The 17694-nt window shown below is 40.5% G+C and overlaps 1 protein-coding gene across 7 annotated transcripts in view; it reads right to left on the reverse strand.

The window, feature by feature from the left end:
- The window catches only part of Golga1 (golgi autoantigen, golgin subfamily a, 1), a 49397-nt gene that overhangs the window by 24297 nt on the left and 7406 nt on the right, over positions 1-17694 (reverse strand). For 6 of the 7 annotated variants that reach the window (XR_866026.3, XR_001783203.2, NR_110968.1 and 3 more), the window contains exons 4-11: positions 15609-15699; positions 12505-12579; positions 11553-11650; positions 9708-9740; positions 7859-7987; positions 7146-7315; positions 6572-6683; positions 776-901 (exon numbers count right to left, since the gene is read on the reverse strand). Coding sequence is in view for 3 of the 7 variants with exons in the window: in NM_029793.2 (NP_084069.1) it covers positions 776-901; positions 6572-6683; positions 7146-7315; positions 7859-7987; positions 9708-9740; positions 11553-11650; positions 12505-12579; positions 15609-15699 (834 nt within the window). In the remaining 4 variants the exon portion in view is untranslated. The remainder of the gene's footprint in view (positions 1-775; positions 902-6571; positions 6684-7145; positions 7316-7858; positions 7988-9707; positions 9741-11552; positions 11651-12504; positions 12580-15608; positions 15700-17694) is intronic. The other variant, NM_001290649.1, reaches the window with a different exon arrangement.

Below are 17694 nucleotides of genomic sequence, written 5' to 3' on the forward strand. Positions count from 1 at the left end.
GGAAAGTGCAGGGAAGGGAACAGGGCAGCAAGACAAGGCGGCCTGGGTAGCATCAATCATCATATGGTCAGAATGCAATCTGTCCTTATAGTCCTGTAAACAAAGTTCTCTCCTTCTCTGAGAAACAACAAAGGAGACATGAAGACTGGTTTTTGTTTTGAGACAGGGTCTCATGTAGCCTAGGCTAGCTTCAAACTCACCATGTAGCCAAGGATGGCCCTAAAGTTTTACTTCTACGTTCTATATTATTGAATTACAGACATGCACTTCCACACCTGGTTTAATAAAGTGCTAGAGACTAAATTCAGGACTTTGTACAAGTCAGGCAAGCAGTGTAAGAATTGGGACACAATGTCCACCACTATAAGGCTATTTTTGCTTGCTTGCTTGTTTGTTTGTTTGTTTTTTAGAGACAGGGCTTCTCTATGTAGCCTTGGCTGTCCTGGAACTCACTCTGTAGACCAGGCTGGCCTAGAGCTCAGAGATTCACCTGTTTTTGCCTCCCGAGTGCTGGGGTTAAAGGAGTGCGCCACCACTGCCCAGCTAAGGCTATTTTTATTTCAATCCAAAGTAGAATAAGCCAAATGCTGTAGTATGTGCCTATAGTCTCAAATACTAGGGAAATTAGGGAGAAAGATGGCTTGATCCCAGAATTTGGGACTCAAAAGAGCTATACAAAGTTGCAGAGAGCTTTCATCTAACCCTCCAGATCAGAAACTCAGAACATATGCAATACCATGCCTTTCTAACACTGGCCAGCATGAGCAGCCATTACCTCTTTCAAGAGTTCTTGTACATGATCTTCTCCTGATAAATTCTGTTCTAGTCTCTTTTCCAAGAATATAACCTTCTCTTGTAGATGTGTGATGACTTTTTCTTTTTCTTGCGTTTCAGCAGTGACCTGGAGGGGAAAGCAGAGTCATTCTTTAAGTCCTCTTTAGACTATAAGCCCTCTTACCTCTCTCCCCTGCCTTGTTGTATCATGTTTCCAGAAATTCTGTGTTCAATCACATCACAGAAAAACATGCAGCCAAGAAAGCTTCCTTGAAAATTGGGACAGAGATGCCAGATCAGAACCAGCAACATTAAAGAAGGAGACCTACTCCAACAAGAAGCAAGCACCAGGTGAAGAGACCTAGTACAACAAGAAGCAAGCATGATAGCCGATTTAGGCACCATATAGTCTGGTAGAGGCAGTAAGGCCAATCCTATTAAAGAAGTTCCCAGTGTCCCTGAAATGACCTATATGGAAGCACATTCCTAAGGCCCTGGATTCAATCCCTAGCAGTGACAATAAACACCACAAACCAGAAAACAATAATGATATTCTTGGAAACTCAAGAGCTGGGTACAGAGGGAGAAAGCCAAGATAACTGCTTTAAGGACATGGAGAGAATTTCTGTAACAAATGACAGGAACCAATGGGCCATACTGAATAATATCACAGCTTGGCCTCTGAACAATGGTGTACACTTCAGCCTGACATTCTGTCAATGAATGCAGCGATGATGATGACAGAACAGGAGTTGGTTCTTTTCATCACTATCAACCATCATATGTTGTTCAATGTCAGATCCAAGAATCCAAGAAGCTTTGAATACACAAGCACAAAGATCTGTGGTGGTACTTCACCCACTGAGGAAGCCCACTCTCTTCTCCCAAAAGAGTGCGGGTCATCAGGTTTCAACAAGTGGGAAGACTCTGAAGAATGGATGCATAACCCCACAATTTAAAAAACTTTTGTCAGGATTAAACATTATCTGTTGATGTCTTAGTCAGGGTTTCTATTCCTGCACAAACATCATGACCAAGAAGCAAGTTGGGGAGGACAGGGTTTATTCAGCTTACACTTCCATACTGCGGTTTATCGCCAAAGGAAGTCAGGACTGGAACTCAAGCAGGTCAGGAAGCAGGAGCTGATGCAGAGGCCATGGAGGGATGTTCTTTACTGGCTTGCTTCCCCTGGCTTGCTCAGCCTGCTTTCTTATAAAATCCAAGACTACCAACCCAGAGATGGTCCCACCCACAAGGGGCCCTCTCCCCTTGATCACTAACTGAGAAAATGCCCCACAGCTGGATCTCATGGAGGCACTTCCCCAACTGAAGTTCCTTTCTCTGTGATAACTCCAGCTTGTGTCAAGTTGACACACAAAACCAGCCAGTACAGTTGCTGTCCAAAAATTTACATGTTCAAAAAAAACCAAGAAGTCTGATCTCTGGAAGTAGAACTACTGGAGATGAACTACTCACAACTATAACGCAACATAATCATCCTGTAAGACATGGGCATACAAAATGCTTGAGAACGTAGAGGCAGTAGGGAATCAACTCTTTGGGATGCTCAGACTAGGCCTCCTAAACAGTCAAGTACAGGTGCCTAGAGTCAGGAGAGGAAACAGCATTGTGCGTGAAGAGCAGTGTGTTGGTTTCTCAAGTTGACACAATCTAAAATAATCTTGGAACAGAGTCTCAGTGAGGGTTCATCTACATCAGGTTAGTCTGTGGGCATGTTTGTAGAGGAGTTGTCTTGATTACATTAATTGATATGGAAAACCTAGCCCAGTCCCTGGCTTTAAGTCTTGGACTATGTAAGTGCAGAGAGGGGGCTAAGTACAAGTGAGCATTTATGCATTCTTTCCTCTCTGCTTCCGGCTGTGGATAACGTGACGAGTTGTTTGAAGTCCCTGCCACCTTCACTTCTCTCAATAATGGACTATGTGGTGGCTTGAGTAAGAATGGCTCCAATAGTCTAATATATTTGAATGCTTAGTAACCAGGGAGTGGAACTGTTTGAAAGGATTACATGGTCTAGTGCATGCCTGCTGCTACCATGCTCCCTGCCTGCCATAATGATAATGGACTAAACATCCCAAACTGTAAGCAAGCCCCCAAATAAATGCTTTCTTTTGTAAGATTTACCTTGGTCATAGTATCTCTTCACAGCAATAGAACACTGACTAAGATAGACTGTAACCTAAAATAAATCTTTCCTCCCTTAAGGCTATTTATTTAGAAGAACAGACAAAATATGCAAAGAGCTAAAACAAATTCACCTGGACCAGGAAACTGGGTGGAAGAGTCCAGAAAGGCTGATGCTGAGGTAAATTGAAATATTCAGAAAGTAGATAAGGCATGGAAGATGAATGTTAAGACGGGAAGGAAAGCAGCTTCGCCCAAACAAATCTCTCCCACTATAATGCGAGCCAGTGTAATAGAAATACTTGCAAGAAGCATGGTTTAGCCACAGTAGCAACAGAAGTAGCTCCAGTATGCAAACATGTACAAGCATTTTCCATCATTTCTAGTTCTTACAGTCACTCTTCATTGTGTTTATGTTACAAAAAACGAGGCATCTCTCAGTGACACAGTTAAGGATTCAAACTGGTCTTCAGGGTTCAAGCCTACACTTGCTCTGCTGCATAATAATCTGAACTAGAGAAACCCTATGGTGACCATTCCATTGAAGTCATCTTATACAAGTTACTGTGTTGGTTAGGTTGAACATAAAGTTGGGGTCAGGAAAAGAATCAGTTTCCCAGCTTCAGTTACTTTTGTTATGGATCACATTCCTACAATCCTTTTGGTCTGGCCTTTAACACCTGGGGCAGACTAATGGGAATGCTATCAAACACCGTCTCTGCTGCTAAACCTGTTTATTTCTTAAGTCTCCCTCTTCATCTACTCTCTAGCTACACTAAGCCTCATAGGTATGAGTCTAAAGTAAAACTTACTCTAAGATTGGGAATATATAAGTGGGGTATGGTGGTGCATGCCTTTAATCCCAGCACTCAGAAGGCAGAGGTAGGTGGATCTTTGTGAATGGAAGGCCAGCCTTGTCTACATAGTGAGTTCTAGGCCAGCTAGAAATACAAGTGAGACTATCTCAACAAAACAAAATAGCAAGGTTTAGAATACTTACAGCATGATTTTATTTATATAATACTAAGAAAAATGAGAACAAATGAATATATTGTATAGGAAGCAAATGTGAAAATATAAAAGAAAGCAATAATTAAAACAATCTATAGCTGTGCTAGATTATTATTATTATTATTATTATTTTATTTTTTGAGACAGGGTCTAACTATATAGACCTAGGCTGGCCATTGCCTTCTGAGTGCTGGAATTAAGGATTAGGATGTGCACCACTACGGCCAACTTGTGGTTATTTCTGAAGGAGAAAGGATGAGATGGAACAGTGAAGAACACACAGAAGCCTGTATAGAAATACTGTTCTCTTAGCCTGAAGAATTCATACACAGGGTATCAGCTTATTGCGTATTTTACCTTATCCTTATTCTTATAAATATGTAAAGTTTATAAAGTCATATGTGGCTATTAAGAACAACAATAAAAATTTACTCTCTCACAACCCTGGTACTAGCTGACCTTTCTATAATGAATGCTCTCTAAGTAATGACTGGTAGTATCAGCAACTCAGATACTCAAACCAGGAACAAAGATTTGTTTTCTTAGTCCCCTCAGCATTTCTTAAGTCTGTCCAACCTCCACTTGCCATTATGCTTAGCAAGGATACCATCACGGGCCAGTGAGATGGCTTAGTGGGTTAAAAGCATCTGCTGCTAAGCCTTACAGCCTGAATTCAATCTCTGGGACCCACATGGTAGAAGGAAAGAACTGACTCTTGAAGGTTGTCCTCTGATCTCCACATGTACGCAATGCCACAAGTTCATGAACACATACACAAATGCACATATGAATAAAAATTAGGGGGCTGGAGAGATGGCTCAGTGGTTAAGAGCACTGACTGCTCTTCCAGAGGTTCTGAGCTTAATTCCCAGCAACCACATGGTGGCTCACAACCATCTGTAATGGGATCTGATGCCCTTTTCTGGTGTGTCTGAAGACAACATATATATATATATGAATGCTATGGCTCAGTAGGTTAAGACACATGCCAACAAGCTGTACCACCTAGTTTGAAATAATTGTTTAAAAATAAAAAGTAAAATAAATTTAAAAAATTGGGGGGGGAAGGAGGAGGCCATTTCTTCCATCTTCCATCTTTGTATCCTTTGATGAGTTTCCAGCAGAGCCACTATAAGGAGGTCCCAGGAAAGAATTTGACATTTTTCATGGAAGATAAAAAGGTAGCTGCTGTCTACGAGGACTGTGTATTTTGGATCTGGATTTGCTGCACCCTTTTTTATAGTAAGGCACCAGCTACTTAAGAAATAAGGATGCTTGCCAGGCAGTGGTGGAGCATGCCTTTAATCCCAGCACCTTGGAGGCAGAGACAGGCAGATTTCTGAGTTCGAGGCCAGCCTAGTCTAGAGAGTGAGTTCCAGGACAACCAGGGCTACACAGAGAAACCCTGTCTCAAAAAAACAAAAAACAAAACAAAACAAAAAAGATACTTAATTTATCCTTTTAATAGACATGAAGAATGTTTATAAGGAGCAACGTTTAAAAAATAGAGTAATTCTTGAATGCTTATAAAACTGTAAATAAACCACTGACAGAAAAACAGAGTGAAAGAACATAGAGTTAGGCAGGTAGGGAGGGGTAGGGGCCATCTGTGAGGAGTTGAGGGAGGGGAAGAAGTATGATCAAAATATATTGGATGGGGCTACAGAGATGGCTCAGTAGTTAAAAGCACTGGCTGCTCTTGCAGAGTTCCTGAGTTCAATTCTCACATTATGGCTTACCACCATCTGTAATGGAATCTGGGATCTGATACTTTCTTCTGATTTACAGATGTACATGTAGACAAAGTACTCATATACATAAAACTCATAAACAAATAAACCTTACACACACACACACACACACACACACACACACACACACACACGGAAAAACAGTTATTATTGTTCATCTAGCTAGTCTCAGAATTTAGCACAGGACTACAGTTTCCTTTATACTGAGCAATACATTTCTTTCAACCAAACAAGAAACAAAAATAAAAACAACGTTAAGTCCTAGTAATATTCTGGGCAGGTCAGTGGCTGTTATGCGGTCCTCTACTCAAGGTCTATTTATGTAGTACTTTAAGACATAATATTTTTCTTTATGGTGTTAGGGACTGAACTCAAGGCTTTATAGTAAGCACACGCTCTACTGCTACACTAATTCCAAGGCCCATAAGACATGGTTAGAACAAATGACATGCTTTGCTTTATATGGGTACAGTGACACAAACTTTAATCTTTGCTACTTGGGAGACTGAGGTTAGATAACTCTACGTTCTAGACCTCTTTAAGCAATTTAGACTGTCAATCAAAACCAAAATAAATAAATACTATGTTTTTAGAATTCCAGCTAGGATACTGTTGTCTTTTCTCCCTTCACCTCTTCCACTTCCTTAAAAAAATAAAAGAAAAAAGAAATGGATGTCTTAAACTGTTTTCAAAACCAATCTCAAATGCCTAAGCCTGTCTTAGCTTCTCAAGTCCCTAGACTATAGGTATGTACCACCACATCTGGAAATACCATGTCTTCTGTTCAGCTACCTGGGAAGCTGAGTAGCTCTCTGAGTACAATTTGGCTAGAACAGGAAGTAGACCTGTGGGACTCAGGAGGAAGTCCCTGTCCTTGTCCCTGATTTTACCTTTTGTAGGTCAATGGAATGCTGCTGGATGATCGCCTGGAGCTCTTGTTCCTTTTGTTCCAGGACTACAATCTTATGTTCTGCACCTGCTTTTGAAGCTGTCAAGTGATCTCTTCATGAAAAGAAAGCAGACAACGAGCAAATTTTGATATTTCCTCTATTACTCTCCAAAGGCAGAATGCACATGACTCCTTATATTTCAGGCTGCAAGTGTTGTTACAGCCACACTAAGTTTATCTCCGTGTAAAGGCTCCTTGGCTTTCAGAAACAGAAGCAGGAAGACCACCCAGGTCTAAGCAATGAGTTCTGTCTTTGAGTACTCAATAACTTTACAACTCAAATCAGATTGTCCTGCGTAGTTTTACTAGAATAAACTTGTGCGTCTGCAGGGGAGGGAGAGAGAGTGAGTGGTGATGGAGTAGAGGGCCTGAGGCCTAGACATGTAAGGATGAATGCAGAAGCCTTTGCCAGCACTGAGATAAAAAGGTTCTGATCAGCAATGGGGACATGTGGGTGGGCTTTAGCAATGCTACACCAACACCTCTCCCAAGGGCCCCACAGACCAAGCAAGAACCTCTGCTCTTCCAGCGTTGAGCAGTGTCTCTGCAATTCTTCTAGCCGCTCGTTTAAGTCAGATGACAACTGATTAGAAGTCACCAACTCCTCCTGAGTACGGTTAAGTTCCCTGGTTCGTGCATCCAATTCTTGCTCCATCTTCCCCAAGCATTCTTCTTTTTTTAAAAGCTGGTAAGAAGACATAATGTCCCATTAGGCCACTGCTAAAAAACATACTTTAAACAGATAGTCAGACCACTGAAATGACTCAGTGGGTAAAGGAACTTGCTTCACAAGCTTTTCTACCTGAATTCAATCCCTGGATTCCATGCTGTAAGGAGAGAATGGATTCCTGAAAGTTGTCCTCTGACCATACACAAGCTGTGGCATGTGCTTGTTCCCCACCACCCCCGAAACTCACTCTCTCTCTCTCTCTCTCTCTCTCTCTCTCTCTCTCTCTCTCTCACACACACACACACACACACCACAGAAAGAAAAAAGAGAATGACATATTTGTGGGATGAGAATTAGGCTGAATGTGTAGTCCTTAAAAAAACAGGTAAAAAAGATACATTTCAAATAGAACTTGTCCACTTTTAATAAACCTGAAACATTTTAATGTTGTTAATAATAACAAAGACTATGAGGGTATTTACAGTCTTGCAAGTGATGATCATAAAGGCTCACTGCTCATTGGTACTGTTACTGAACTTCTAAAACTGAAACACGTACCATGTGTTTTACTTTGCTGATTTCCTGCTGCTGGAACCCCTCTAATTCATCAATTTCATCTCTTTTTTGAAAAAGGCTCAAGCTCTGGTTCTTTACTTCTTGCAGCTGAGATGTTAGAAACCTTTTATCCTGTAAGAAGACACCAACTTAGGCAACCCAAGTATTAGAAATCTGTATTGTACAGCAGAGTGATTGTAAACACATGCACACGCACACACACCTATCACAACACATGTTTAGAGGTCAAATGATAACTTATGGGTTCCAGGGATCAAACTCAAGTCATCAGACTTAGCCACAAGTGCCTTTCCCCATTTCTCTGGACCCTAGACATTATTTTGAGACAGGCTTTGCTATGTAGCAACTAGCTGCCTATGTAGCCCATTGATCAATGGTCCTAGGATAACATCTCTGTTTAGCCAAGACACTCTCCAATCTCTTCAGTGCTAAACCATGAGCAATGTTCTGGTTCCCCTAGTTTTGTTAGGCAGCATTCCCAATGTGACTACAGGGTCAATCAGGGCCTATAACCAAACAGGTAGCAGAGCCAATTTGCCTGTGAAGCAAACAAAACAAAACCAAACACCCCCAAAAGCCCCCAAAAAGGCACTAAAGAGAGGGAGAGATTGTAAGAAAAAACATCTCCAAGTGTCCATCTGTAGTTCAACAGAAGCTTAATTGTTTTGTCACAGGATTAAGGAAATCCAAGGACCACCGTGTGGATAAAGTTGAGGAATAAACATCTGATTTATACTCTTTCTACCGTCATTCTTTCTGTTCCCAAGTGGCCACTCAAAGCCAGAGGGTGCCAAGCCCAGATAATGCATCAGCCTTTGGCCTTTGGCCAGATGATGGTAGAGAGTACAACAGGAAGCCAACAAAGGATATCCAGCATGCCCATTCAGGAGGAAGAAAAGAGGCAGGCTATTGAAGTCATTCCAATCACCTAGTGTACTGCTTCAAGGACTGCAGCAACCAGTACTGTAAGCTGGGTACTGGGGAGTACAGTCTTGTTTTATATCATATGAGATTGATTTTTATGAATGTTTATTATTTGTGCATGTATATGTATGTATGTGTATGTGAACATGGGCTCGTGTGTACCATGGTATACATGTGTAGATCAAAGAACAACTTGTAGGTGATGGTTCTCTCCTTCCAGCATGTGGTTTCTGGAGACTGAACACGGGTGTCAGGCTCAGCAGCATGTACCTCTACACACTTAACCACCTTGCCAGTTCCCAGTTCTGACTTTTAAGAGAATTTTGAAGTGGCTAGCTCAGTAGTGAAGGGAATTTATTGCTATTCCAGAAAAGTTTCCAGCACCTGGAACTTTTAAGACAAGTAGCTATGTGATTCTAGTTCCAAGGGGTCCAATTGTTCTGGTCTCCATGTATCTGTGTGTCACACATGTGGCATAGAGTCACACAGACAAAAATAACACATAAGCCGGGCGGTGGTGGCGCACACCTTTGATCCCAGCACTTTGGAGGCAGAGGCAGGCAGATTTCTGAGTTCAAGGCCAGCCTGGTCTACAGAGTGAGTTCCAGGACAGCCAGGGCTACACAGAGAAACCCTGTTTCAAAAAACCAAAATAAAGAAAAAAAAAAACACATAAGAATTTAACAAATGATTTTTTTTTTTTTTTAAATTAAAGAATGGAATCTTGTTAGGGCTGGTTTTGAACTCACTCTGGTCAAAGCCAGGGCAGGCCTTGACCTTGCAATCCTCTTGGTTTAGTCTATTGAGTAGCTGGGATTATGGGCCTTTACCAACTAGTGCTGGCTGGAGAAAATAGTTCTTAAACCCCACAGAAGATGCCAGCATGCATAAAACAATAATGACTGACCTTTTCAAGCTGTTCCATCTTTTCTGACCATTCCTAAAACAAAACAAAAGGAGAAGTAAGCTATCCAGGGGAGAGAATCTGCAATACTAAGACTTTCAGAAAACAACTTGCCCCTAAAAGTCATCAATCAACAACAACAAGAGGAATGACACACAATTACATAGACAAACAAAAAATACCCATAGAATTGGTTCAATATTAAGAAAGTTAAAAAAAAGGAAAATGATTTTTCCATAAAATTCTAGAACACAGTATAGCCTGCAGGTGTCTGCTCATAGGACATTCAAGCTCTGCTATTCTTCTGTGTCTTCCAGGAGCATTGCTATTACTTCTTCAGTGGGCAGCTAGAATCTACTGAGTTGGGTCACGTGGCTGATGTTTAGACATCAATTTATTGAAAGTCTTGGGAAGCAAGACCAAGACGAGTATTTGTTAATTGTCTGCTCTCTTGCTTAATTTTCTTTTCCTTTTTCCTTTCCTTTCCTTCCCTTCCCTTCTCTTCTCTTCTTTTCTTTTAAGGACCCCCCCTCCCCAAGACAGGGTTTCTCTATATAGTCCTGGCTGTCTGTCCTGGAACTTGCTAGCCTCCAACTCAGAAATCTGCCTGCCTCCGCCTCCTGACCCGAGTGCTGGGATTAAAGGTGTGCTCCACCATTGCCTAGTGCTTAATTTCCTAATATTGTTATGCCCTCTGGTGTATGACAAAGGAGAGGGATATGAGACTCCTCATTCACAAAAGAGAATTCAAGGAAAATAATATTGGTACAAAAGGTCCCATCATGATAGCTACAAAACAATATACTACTTCATGATTGTTTTTTCTCATATTTACATACATTCACATACCATAGTTATCTATTGAGTACTAGTAGATGATGCTTTTATATTTATACTTTAAAACAAGCTAACCACTTATCTACAGGATTATCACTATGGAACACTGATATTTACCCTAATTCAAAACACTACTGACAAGCCGGGCATGGTGGTGCACATCTTTAATCCCAGCACTCGGGTCAGGAGGCAGAGGCAGGCGGATTTCTGAGTTGGAGGCCAGCCTGGTCTACAAAGTGAGTTCCAGGACAGCCAGGGCTACACAAAGAAACCCTGTCTCACCTCCTCCCCCCCTCCAAAAAAAAAAAAAAAAAAAAAAACACTACTGACTATATCAAATATAACAAACCCCATAGTTACTATAATACTATTTTCCATTTTACATTATTTTTTTGTTTTGAATTAATTAATTTATTTCCCCCACCCCCTTTTTTTGGAGACAGGGTTTCAAATAGACCAGGCTGGCCTTGAAGACCTGATCCTCCTGTATCAATCCAAGTGTTGAGATTATAAACATGCACCACACTTGGCTTATTTTTCCTGTTGTTGCCATTCATGTAGCACCTTGCAGTAGCTGTTTCTATGGGGATAAAGAGTTCCCTTCTGCCTATGCTTGACTTTGGAGAAAGGGTCAAAAGGCTTTGTGAACTGCTGTGAGTAATGTCCAGTAATTATACTGGAAGAGGCAGGTGCTTGGGGGTGCAGGGTTGGGGACAACTTTTTAGAGGGTAAGATCTTTGTAGGCTAACTAGTCGATTATGGATACATCAATTTCCATTTCTATTTTACAAAGATACACAGAGAATAACTCTCTCACATTCTGGACACATTTCATGATTAAACTGTCAAGTCTGATTTCATAAGAAAAGGCCAAATGAATACTTAAAGAACTTATATGCAATCCTTTCCTTCTAGGTAATATAGACTTTTATCAGGTCTGTGTCATGATTTTTAAGTTGGGTTCCTAAGGGAAATCTTTTCTGAGCCTTGGACAGTACCACATTTAAATACCTGGTCCTTCCTGGCTAAAGCCAAAGCCAGTCCTTCTGCCATTTTGGCTCTGCTGGCTTGGAATGTTTCATTCTGTTCTTGAAATTTCCGCATGGAAGCTGTTAACAAAGAGGCTCTATTTGAGACATGAAGATACTTCAGAAAGAGCATGATGAAAGCTCATGTGAGTAGCTTACCAATGTCACTAAATGAAAGAAGCACGGTCACAGAAATGGACTATGACACTGAAATACTCAAGCTTCTACAACCCTTTGCCCTGGTAAGGCTCTGAGTCCTTACTTTTGCTTTCTGTAATAGTAAAGACATCAAACAGTAGCTTTTTGAATGGTATCATGACAAACACTTAAGGTAGGTGGGCAGAAAACGTCTGTGACGTGACAGCTACTACCTTTTCATCAGAATTAAAAACAAAATAAAAATCAAAACCAGTAACAACAACAACAACAACAACAACAACAACAACAAAACAAAAGCTTTCTTTAGTTTTCTTCTGACTTCCTGTAGCACCTTTCTTGGATGACAATACCCCAGGAAAACACGAGTTGGGATAGGTTAGGGTAATTTAACAAAATGTATGTCCATTTTATTGCTGGTATAGTGATGTCAGAGCTTCCCCACAGTCAATATAACAGTAATGAAACTATGTTGAAAATATTCTCCTAAATTAGACCTGAGGGCCAGGTACTAGATTGTACTAAAACCTAAGGGCAATCAGTAAGTGGGTCAACTAGATAGAGATGAGTACAGAATGATCCCCTCTTAAGTAGTACGCCTACAAAGCAACACAAATATGCTCATACTTGACCACTTTCAGTCAAATGTCACATCAATCTCATTAAGAACACTATAAAATAGAGATATGAGTTCTAATGAGTACATTTAATAATATACTAATTTATTTAAAAGGCTAAAGCCTGAAAAGATTAAAGAAAGCAGAAAAAAAAATACGTACAATCCTGGTGTTTTTCTAATGCAATTTCAAGCTTCTCTTTTATCTTCTGCAAGTTTCGGACCTGTTCAGCATAGTCTTGGGTGAGGAGGGTGGTGCACATACCAGTCGTGGACAAACATCAGGAAAGGAAGTTAATTAAACAAACAAAAAAAAAATAAATGAAGATGATGATGATTTTCTTAACCTGAATACCAGTCCTGTTAAGAAAAGCTAGGTAGAAAGCCTCCCATTAACAATGAATGACACAGGCAAACAGGAATAGTACAAACTTTCCATGGAATAAACAGTGAGTACACACAGGTAGGTTTGTTTAGCCTGGACAGAGAACAATTAGGCTAGGCCTGGTCATCAGAAATGCCCTGCTATAAAAAACCCACCATCATCTCCATTCATCTATTCTACATCTCAGTTTCCCTTTGGTGCTTCGAATAAGAATGGCTTCCACAGGCACACATATTTGAATGCTTTGTCATCAGGGAGTGGGGCTATTTGAAAGGATTAGAACGATTAGGAGGTAGAGCCTTGTTGGTAGTATATCACAAGAGGTGGGCTTGAGGTTTCAAAAGCTACGTGAAGCCAGTATATCTGTCTCTCTCTGCCTATGGATCAGGATAATAACTCTCAGCTACTCCAGTGACTGCCTGCACGCTGCCACTCCCAGCTAAGACAATAATGGACTAAATTTCTGGAACTGTAAGGAAGCCCCCAATTAAATGTTTTCTTTTGTAACAGTTGCTTTGGTCATGGTCTCTCAACATAGCAATAGAACAGTGACTGAGAAGTTCCCATTCCCTGTTGCCTTTAGCAGTATGCCAGATCAAGAGTAATCACTAAAAGCTCACTTGCAACCATACAACTGAACAGCAAACACCTTAGCATAGAACTGCCTTTATGCTATAGGTGCTCAATTTCTAGATTGGGGTAGGTGCTCCACAGGAACTGAGTGACATAGGTCACCTCAGAGGTGAAAGAATTATCTGAGGTGCCAAAGAAAACACTTTGAGAAAGCAGAGAGTAGTTCAAATCTCAACTTTGTCAGTTCTTAGCTAAGAATCTTAAGTAAATTGCTGATCTGGAATATTAGTTTCTTCATATATTAATTGGTATTAATAATATTTATTTCTCTCTTTTTTGGAGACAGGGTTTCTCTGTGTAGCCCTGGCTGTCCTGGAACTTTCTCTGTAGACCAGGTTGGCTTCAAGCTCAGAGATCCATCTGCCTCTGCCTCCTGAGTGCTGGGATTAAACTGCCTAATTACACATTGGGCCTAATTACATATATTTCAAAGGAAACATTAAAGTAATCTATACATTAAGTGCTTGGCACACAGCAATGAGTACTCATACAAGGCCAGTGACAATTCCTAAGATGTTAAGTGGACTGATAAATGTCAAGGCTACTCACTCTCCTTTCTGTATCAGGAAAAGCACTTACTAACACTATAAGAGCCTTCCCAACATTAAGGAATAGCTATTTCACTTCTGCTACTAGTGTTCTTTACAGGTATCAAGATAGAACAACCAATGTTATGGATAGGTGTACAAGATACTAACAGCTGACTTTAAGCAGGCTGTCTGGAGCTAGGTCTGAATTTTAGTTTGAATTCACTACCCGTGTGCCTTATTTTGTTGACCCCAAGAAGCTGAACCTGAAGAAAAAATGATTAACAATCGTGTGAATAATGCTATAGACTTCTGACAGCTATACAAATTTATTTCACATACAATCCAGTGAAATAATTTTACTTTACTGTTTTCCCGCAAAAAAAAAAAATTGGCATAAATTCAAGGAACAAAAGGAGACACATAAATCATGAACCACTTCACAGGATGAAGCTATCAAAATATGTCTACTGTCAAAAAATATATATATAAAAATTCACAATTCTAGTATGAACATGCCTTGTTTGGTTAAAGGATATAATGGGAGCTATGTAAATTTAAACTGAACAGCATAAGAACTGAATAAGAATGGCTCCCACGGGCTCATATAATTGAATGCTTAGTCACCAAGGAGTGGTCCTATTTTAGAGGGATTGGAAGGCATGGCCTTGCTGGAGTAGATGTGACCTAGTTGATGGGACTGTGTCACTCACTGGGTGTGTTCTTTTGAGGTTCAGAAGCCTACACCAGGCCCGATGTCTCTTTGCTTTCACATCAGGATATAGGTCTCTGTTACTTCTTTAGCACCACAGTTGCCAATCATCATGCTTCCCACCATGATAAAAATGGACTAAACTAAACCTCTGAAACTGTAAGCAAGCCCCCAATACATGCTTTCTTTTTTAAAAGTTGCCTTGGTCATGGTGTTTCTTCACAGCAACAGTAGTATAGTGACTAAGACAGAGATGTAATGAGAATTACACCTCCTAAAGAAGCAGATAATAAAGTTAGGAAAATCAGGAAAAAATGGCCTCAAGTCCTGGAGCAAGACTCACATGAGTGATGTGAGCTACACTAAGTGGCAGCCCAGCAGCAAAACTTATCTGTAGCACATGGATTCAACATCTGTTGCTCATTCCCTAGCCTATAGAGAGTGGTCCCTATAATTTTGCATCTAAAAGTAAGCTATGCTAATGGTGGAACATGGCCAAATCTATTCTACATTTTTTTCTCATTGTAAAAAAGTAAAAGTCTTCAAACTTCATGTTTTTTGTTTTTTTTTTAATTTTCTGTGCACATGCATGCATTAGAGGAAAGCTTTCAGAAGGTGATCCTTTCTTTCCTCCATTTGGGTCCCAGGGATCAAACTCTGTTGTCAGTCTTGGCAGCTGGTCCACCGACCCTCTGAACCATCTCTCTGAATCCCCCCACCCCGCCCCCCAGCAACTTGCTATGTAGCCTAGGCTGGCCTTAAATTTACAATCTTCCTGCCTCCCTAAGTACTATTATCAAAGGCCTGCAGCACCATACCATCCTTTACATAAACTTTAAACACTTTTTATATCTGTGGCTAGAAACTTCAGGAGCAGAAAAATAGATGCTTTTAAAAAAAAACTTTTTGACTAGGAGCTCAGCTGTTACCTGGAAGTTACTATAGAGATACCCTATCAAGCAGGCTCATAGCAGGCCTATGTTTGCTGTTTATGGTTTCTTAATACATACCAGAAAGTCTGGCCTCTAACTTCCGTATCTGTTCATTTCTTCTCAAAAGCTGGGATGAGAGATCTTCTCTGGAGCTGCTACCATCGGAAGCCTGTTGAGACAGATGAAAGGGAAGAACAGTTCATGTGACTCTCTAGCCCTGTATTTATTTATTTTATGTATGTGAGTACACTGTAGCTGTACAGATGGTTGTGAGCCTTCATGTGGTTGTTGGGATCTGAATTTTTAGGATCTCTGTTCGCTCTGGTTGGCCCTGCTCACTCAGTCCCTGCTTGCTCTGGCCCAAAGATTTATTACTACACACTGACTTCAGAAACACCATGGGTGTTTGTGAGCCACCATGTGGTTGCCAGGATTTTAACTCAGGACCTCCTGAAGACCAGTCAGTGCTTTTACCTGCTGAGCCATCTCACCAGCCCCACCTCTTCTTTATATTTATTACATTTTAGCTGATTAAATCATTGAAGCCTTCCTAATGAGGCCTTTCTCCTCCACCTGTAAAGTGGAAGTGACATGAAAGCCATAGGTGCTGTCACACAAGTATATGTCATGTAAGTCTATGCTGGTGTAAGCTACTGCAATAAATGTAGTCCTTTATCTAATAGTATAAAATAATTAAGCTCTTATGATCATATTACACCAAGAACATAATACAAAGAAAGAGATCACTTTGTCTTCTAAAGATTAAGTTCCTGGAATAAAGGGAGTGGGGTTTTTAACAAAGAACCATAGTCTTGTGCATGGCTAAGACTTTGTCCTGTATTGATAAAGCTTCAGTATCCCCTTTTATAAAACAAAAGGTTATTAATCCAAATCTCCAAAACACATCAGACTTTCACAGAAAACATGCATTCAATAGTTCAATATATGAATAGGCATCTACTTTCCTCCCCAACAATCAATTATTTTAAAACTTGTGGAAAGTTGTGTGTGGTGGTAAACACCTTTAATTCTAGCACTGGGAGGCAGAGGATGGTGAATCTTTGAGTTTAAGGCTAGCCTGGTCTACATAGGCTGTTCTAGGACAGCCAGGACAGTCAGACTCTGTCTCAAAACAAACAAGCAAGCAAGCAAACAAACAAGCAAGCAAAGAAACAAAATACTTATGGAAAACCAGGCATGATGACACTGGCCTTAACACCCAGGTCAGGAAGCAGAGGTGGTGTATCTCTTTGAGTTAGAGGATAGCCTGGGTTATACAAAAAACCTCAAAACTTAAAAGTCTATGTGTACTACTATTACTCTGGATATCATCTGTTACTGCTAAGACATAGTTTACTTTAAGGGGAGAGGTTTCTTTCTGGTTTTGAGACAAAGTCTCATTCTGTAGTTCAGGCTGGACTTGAACTTGGTTGTATTACTTCCTGAATTTCGATATTACAGGCATAAGTCATCATGCCTAGCTGATATTCTAACCCCCTTTTCCTCAAATTTTTGGCATTTATTTATTTATTAAAGGTTTATTTATTTATTATATGTAAGTATACTGTAGCTGTCTTCAGACACACCAGAAGAGGGTATCAGATCTCATTACAGATGGTTGTGAGCCACCATGTGGTTGCTGGGATTTGAACTCAGGACCTTTGGAAGAGCAGTCAGTGCTCTTAACCGCTGAGCCATCTCTCCAGCCCTGGCATTTATTTATTTATGTGTATGTATGTACATTTGTGTAGAGGTCAGAGGACATTTTCAGGAGTTGGTTCTCATCTATCATATAGGTCTCAGAGATCAAACTTAAGTAATGAGGCTTGTAGCAAGTGCCTTTACCCAATAAGCCATCTCTCCAGTTTGAATATTCAGATTCCTATCTTGTCACTACTACGACTACGACTATGACGACGACGTCTGATGAAAGAAAGAAGGGTGGGGTGGGATGAGTAAAACAAAACTAAGCACGTAGGGAAATGCCATAAGGAAGATTGCTACTTTGTCAGCTACTTACAAAATATTTTTTGAAAAAGGGGCTGGGGAGATGGTTCAGTGGAAAAAGTACCTGCTGTAGAAAGATGTAAGTTTGGATCTGCCAGGCATGGTGGTACATTCCTGTAACCTCTGCACTGTGTGGGAGGGAGAAGACAGGCAGATA

Source organism: Mus musculus, chromosome 2 (genome assembly GCF_000001635.26).
Source record: "Mus musculus strain C57BL/6J chromosome 2, GRCm38.p6 C57BL/6J".
Lineage (NCBI taxonomy): Eukaryota > Metazoa > Chordata > Mammalia > Rodentia > Muridae > Mus > Mus musculus.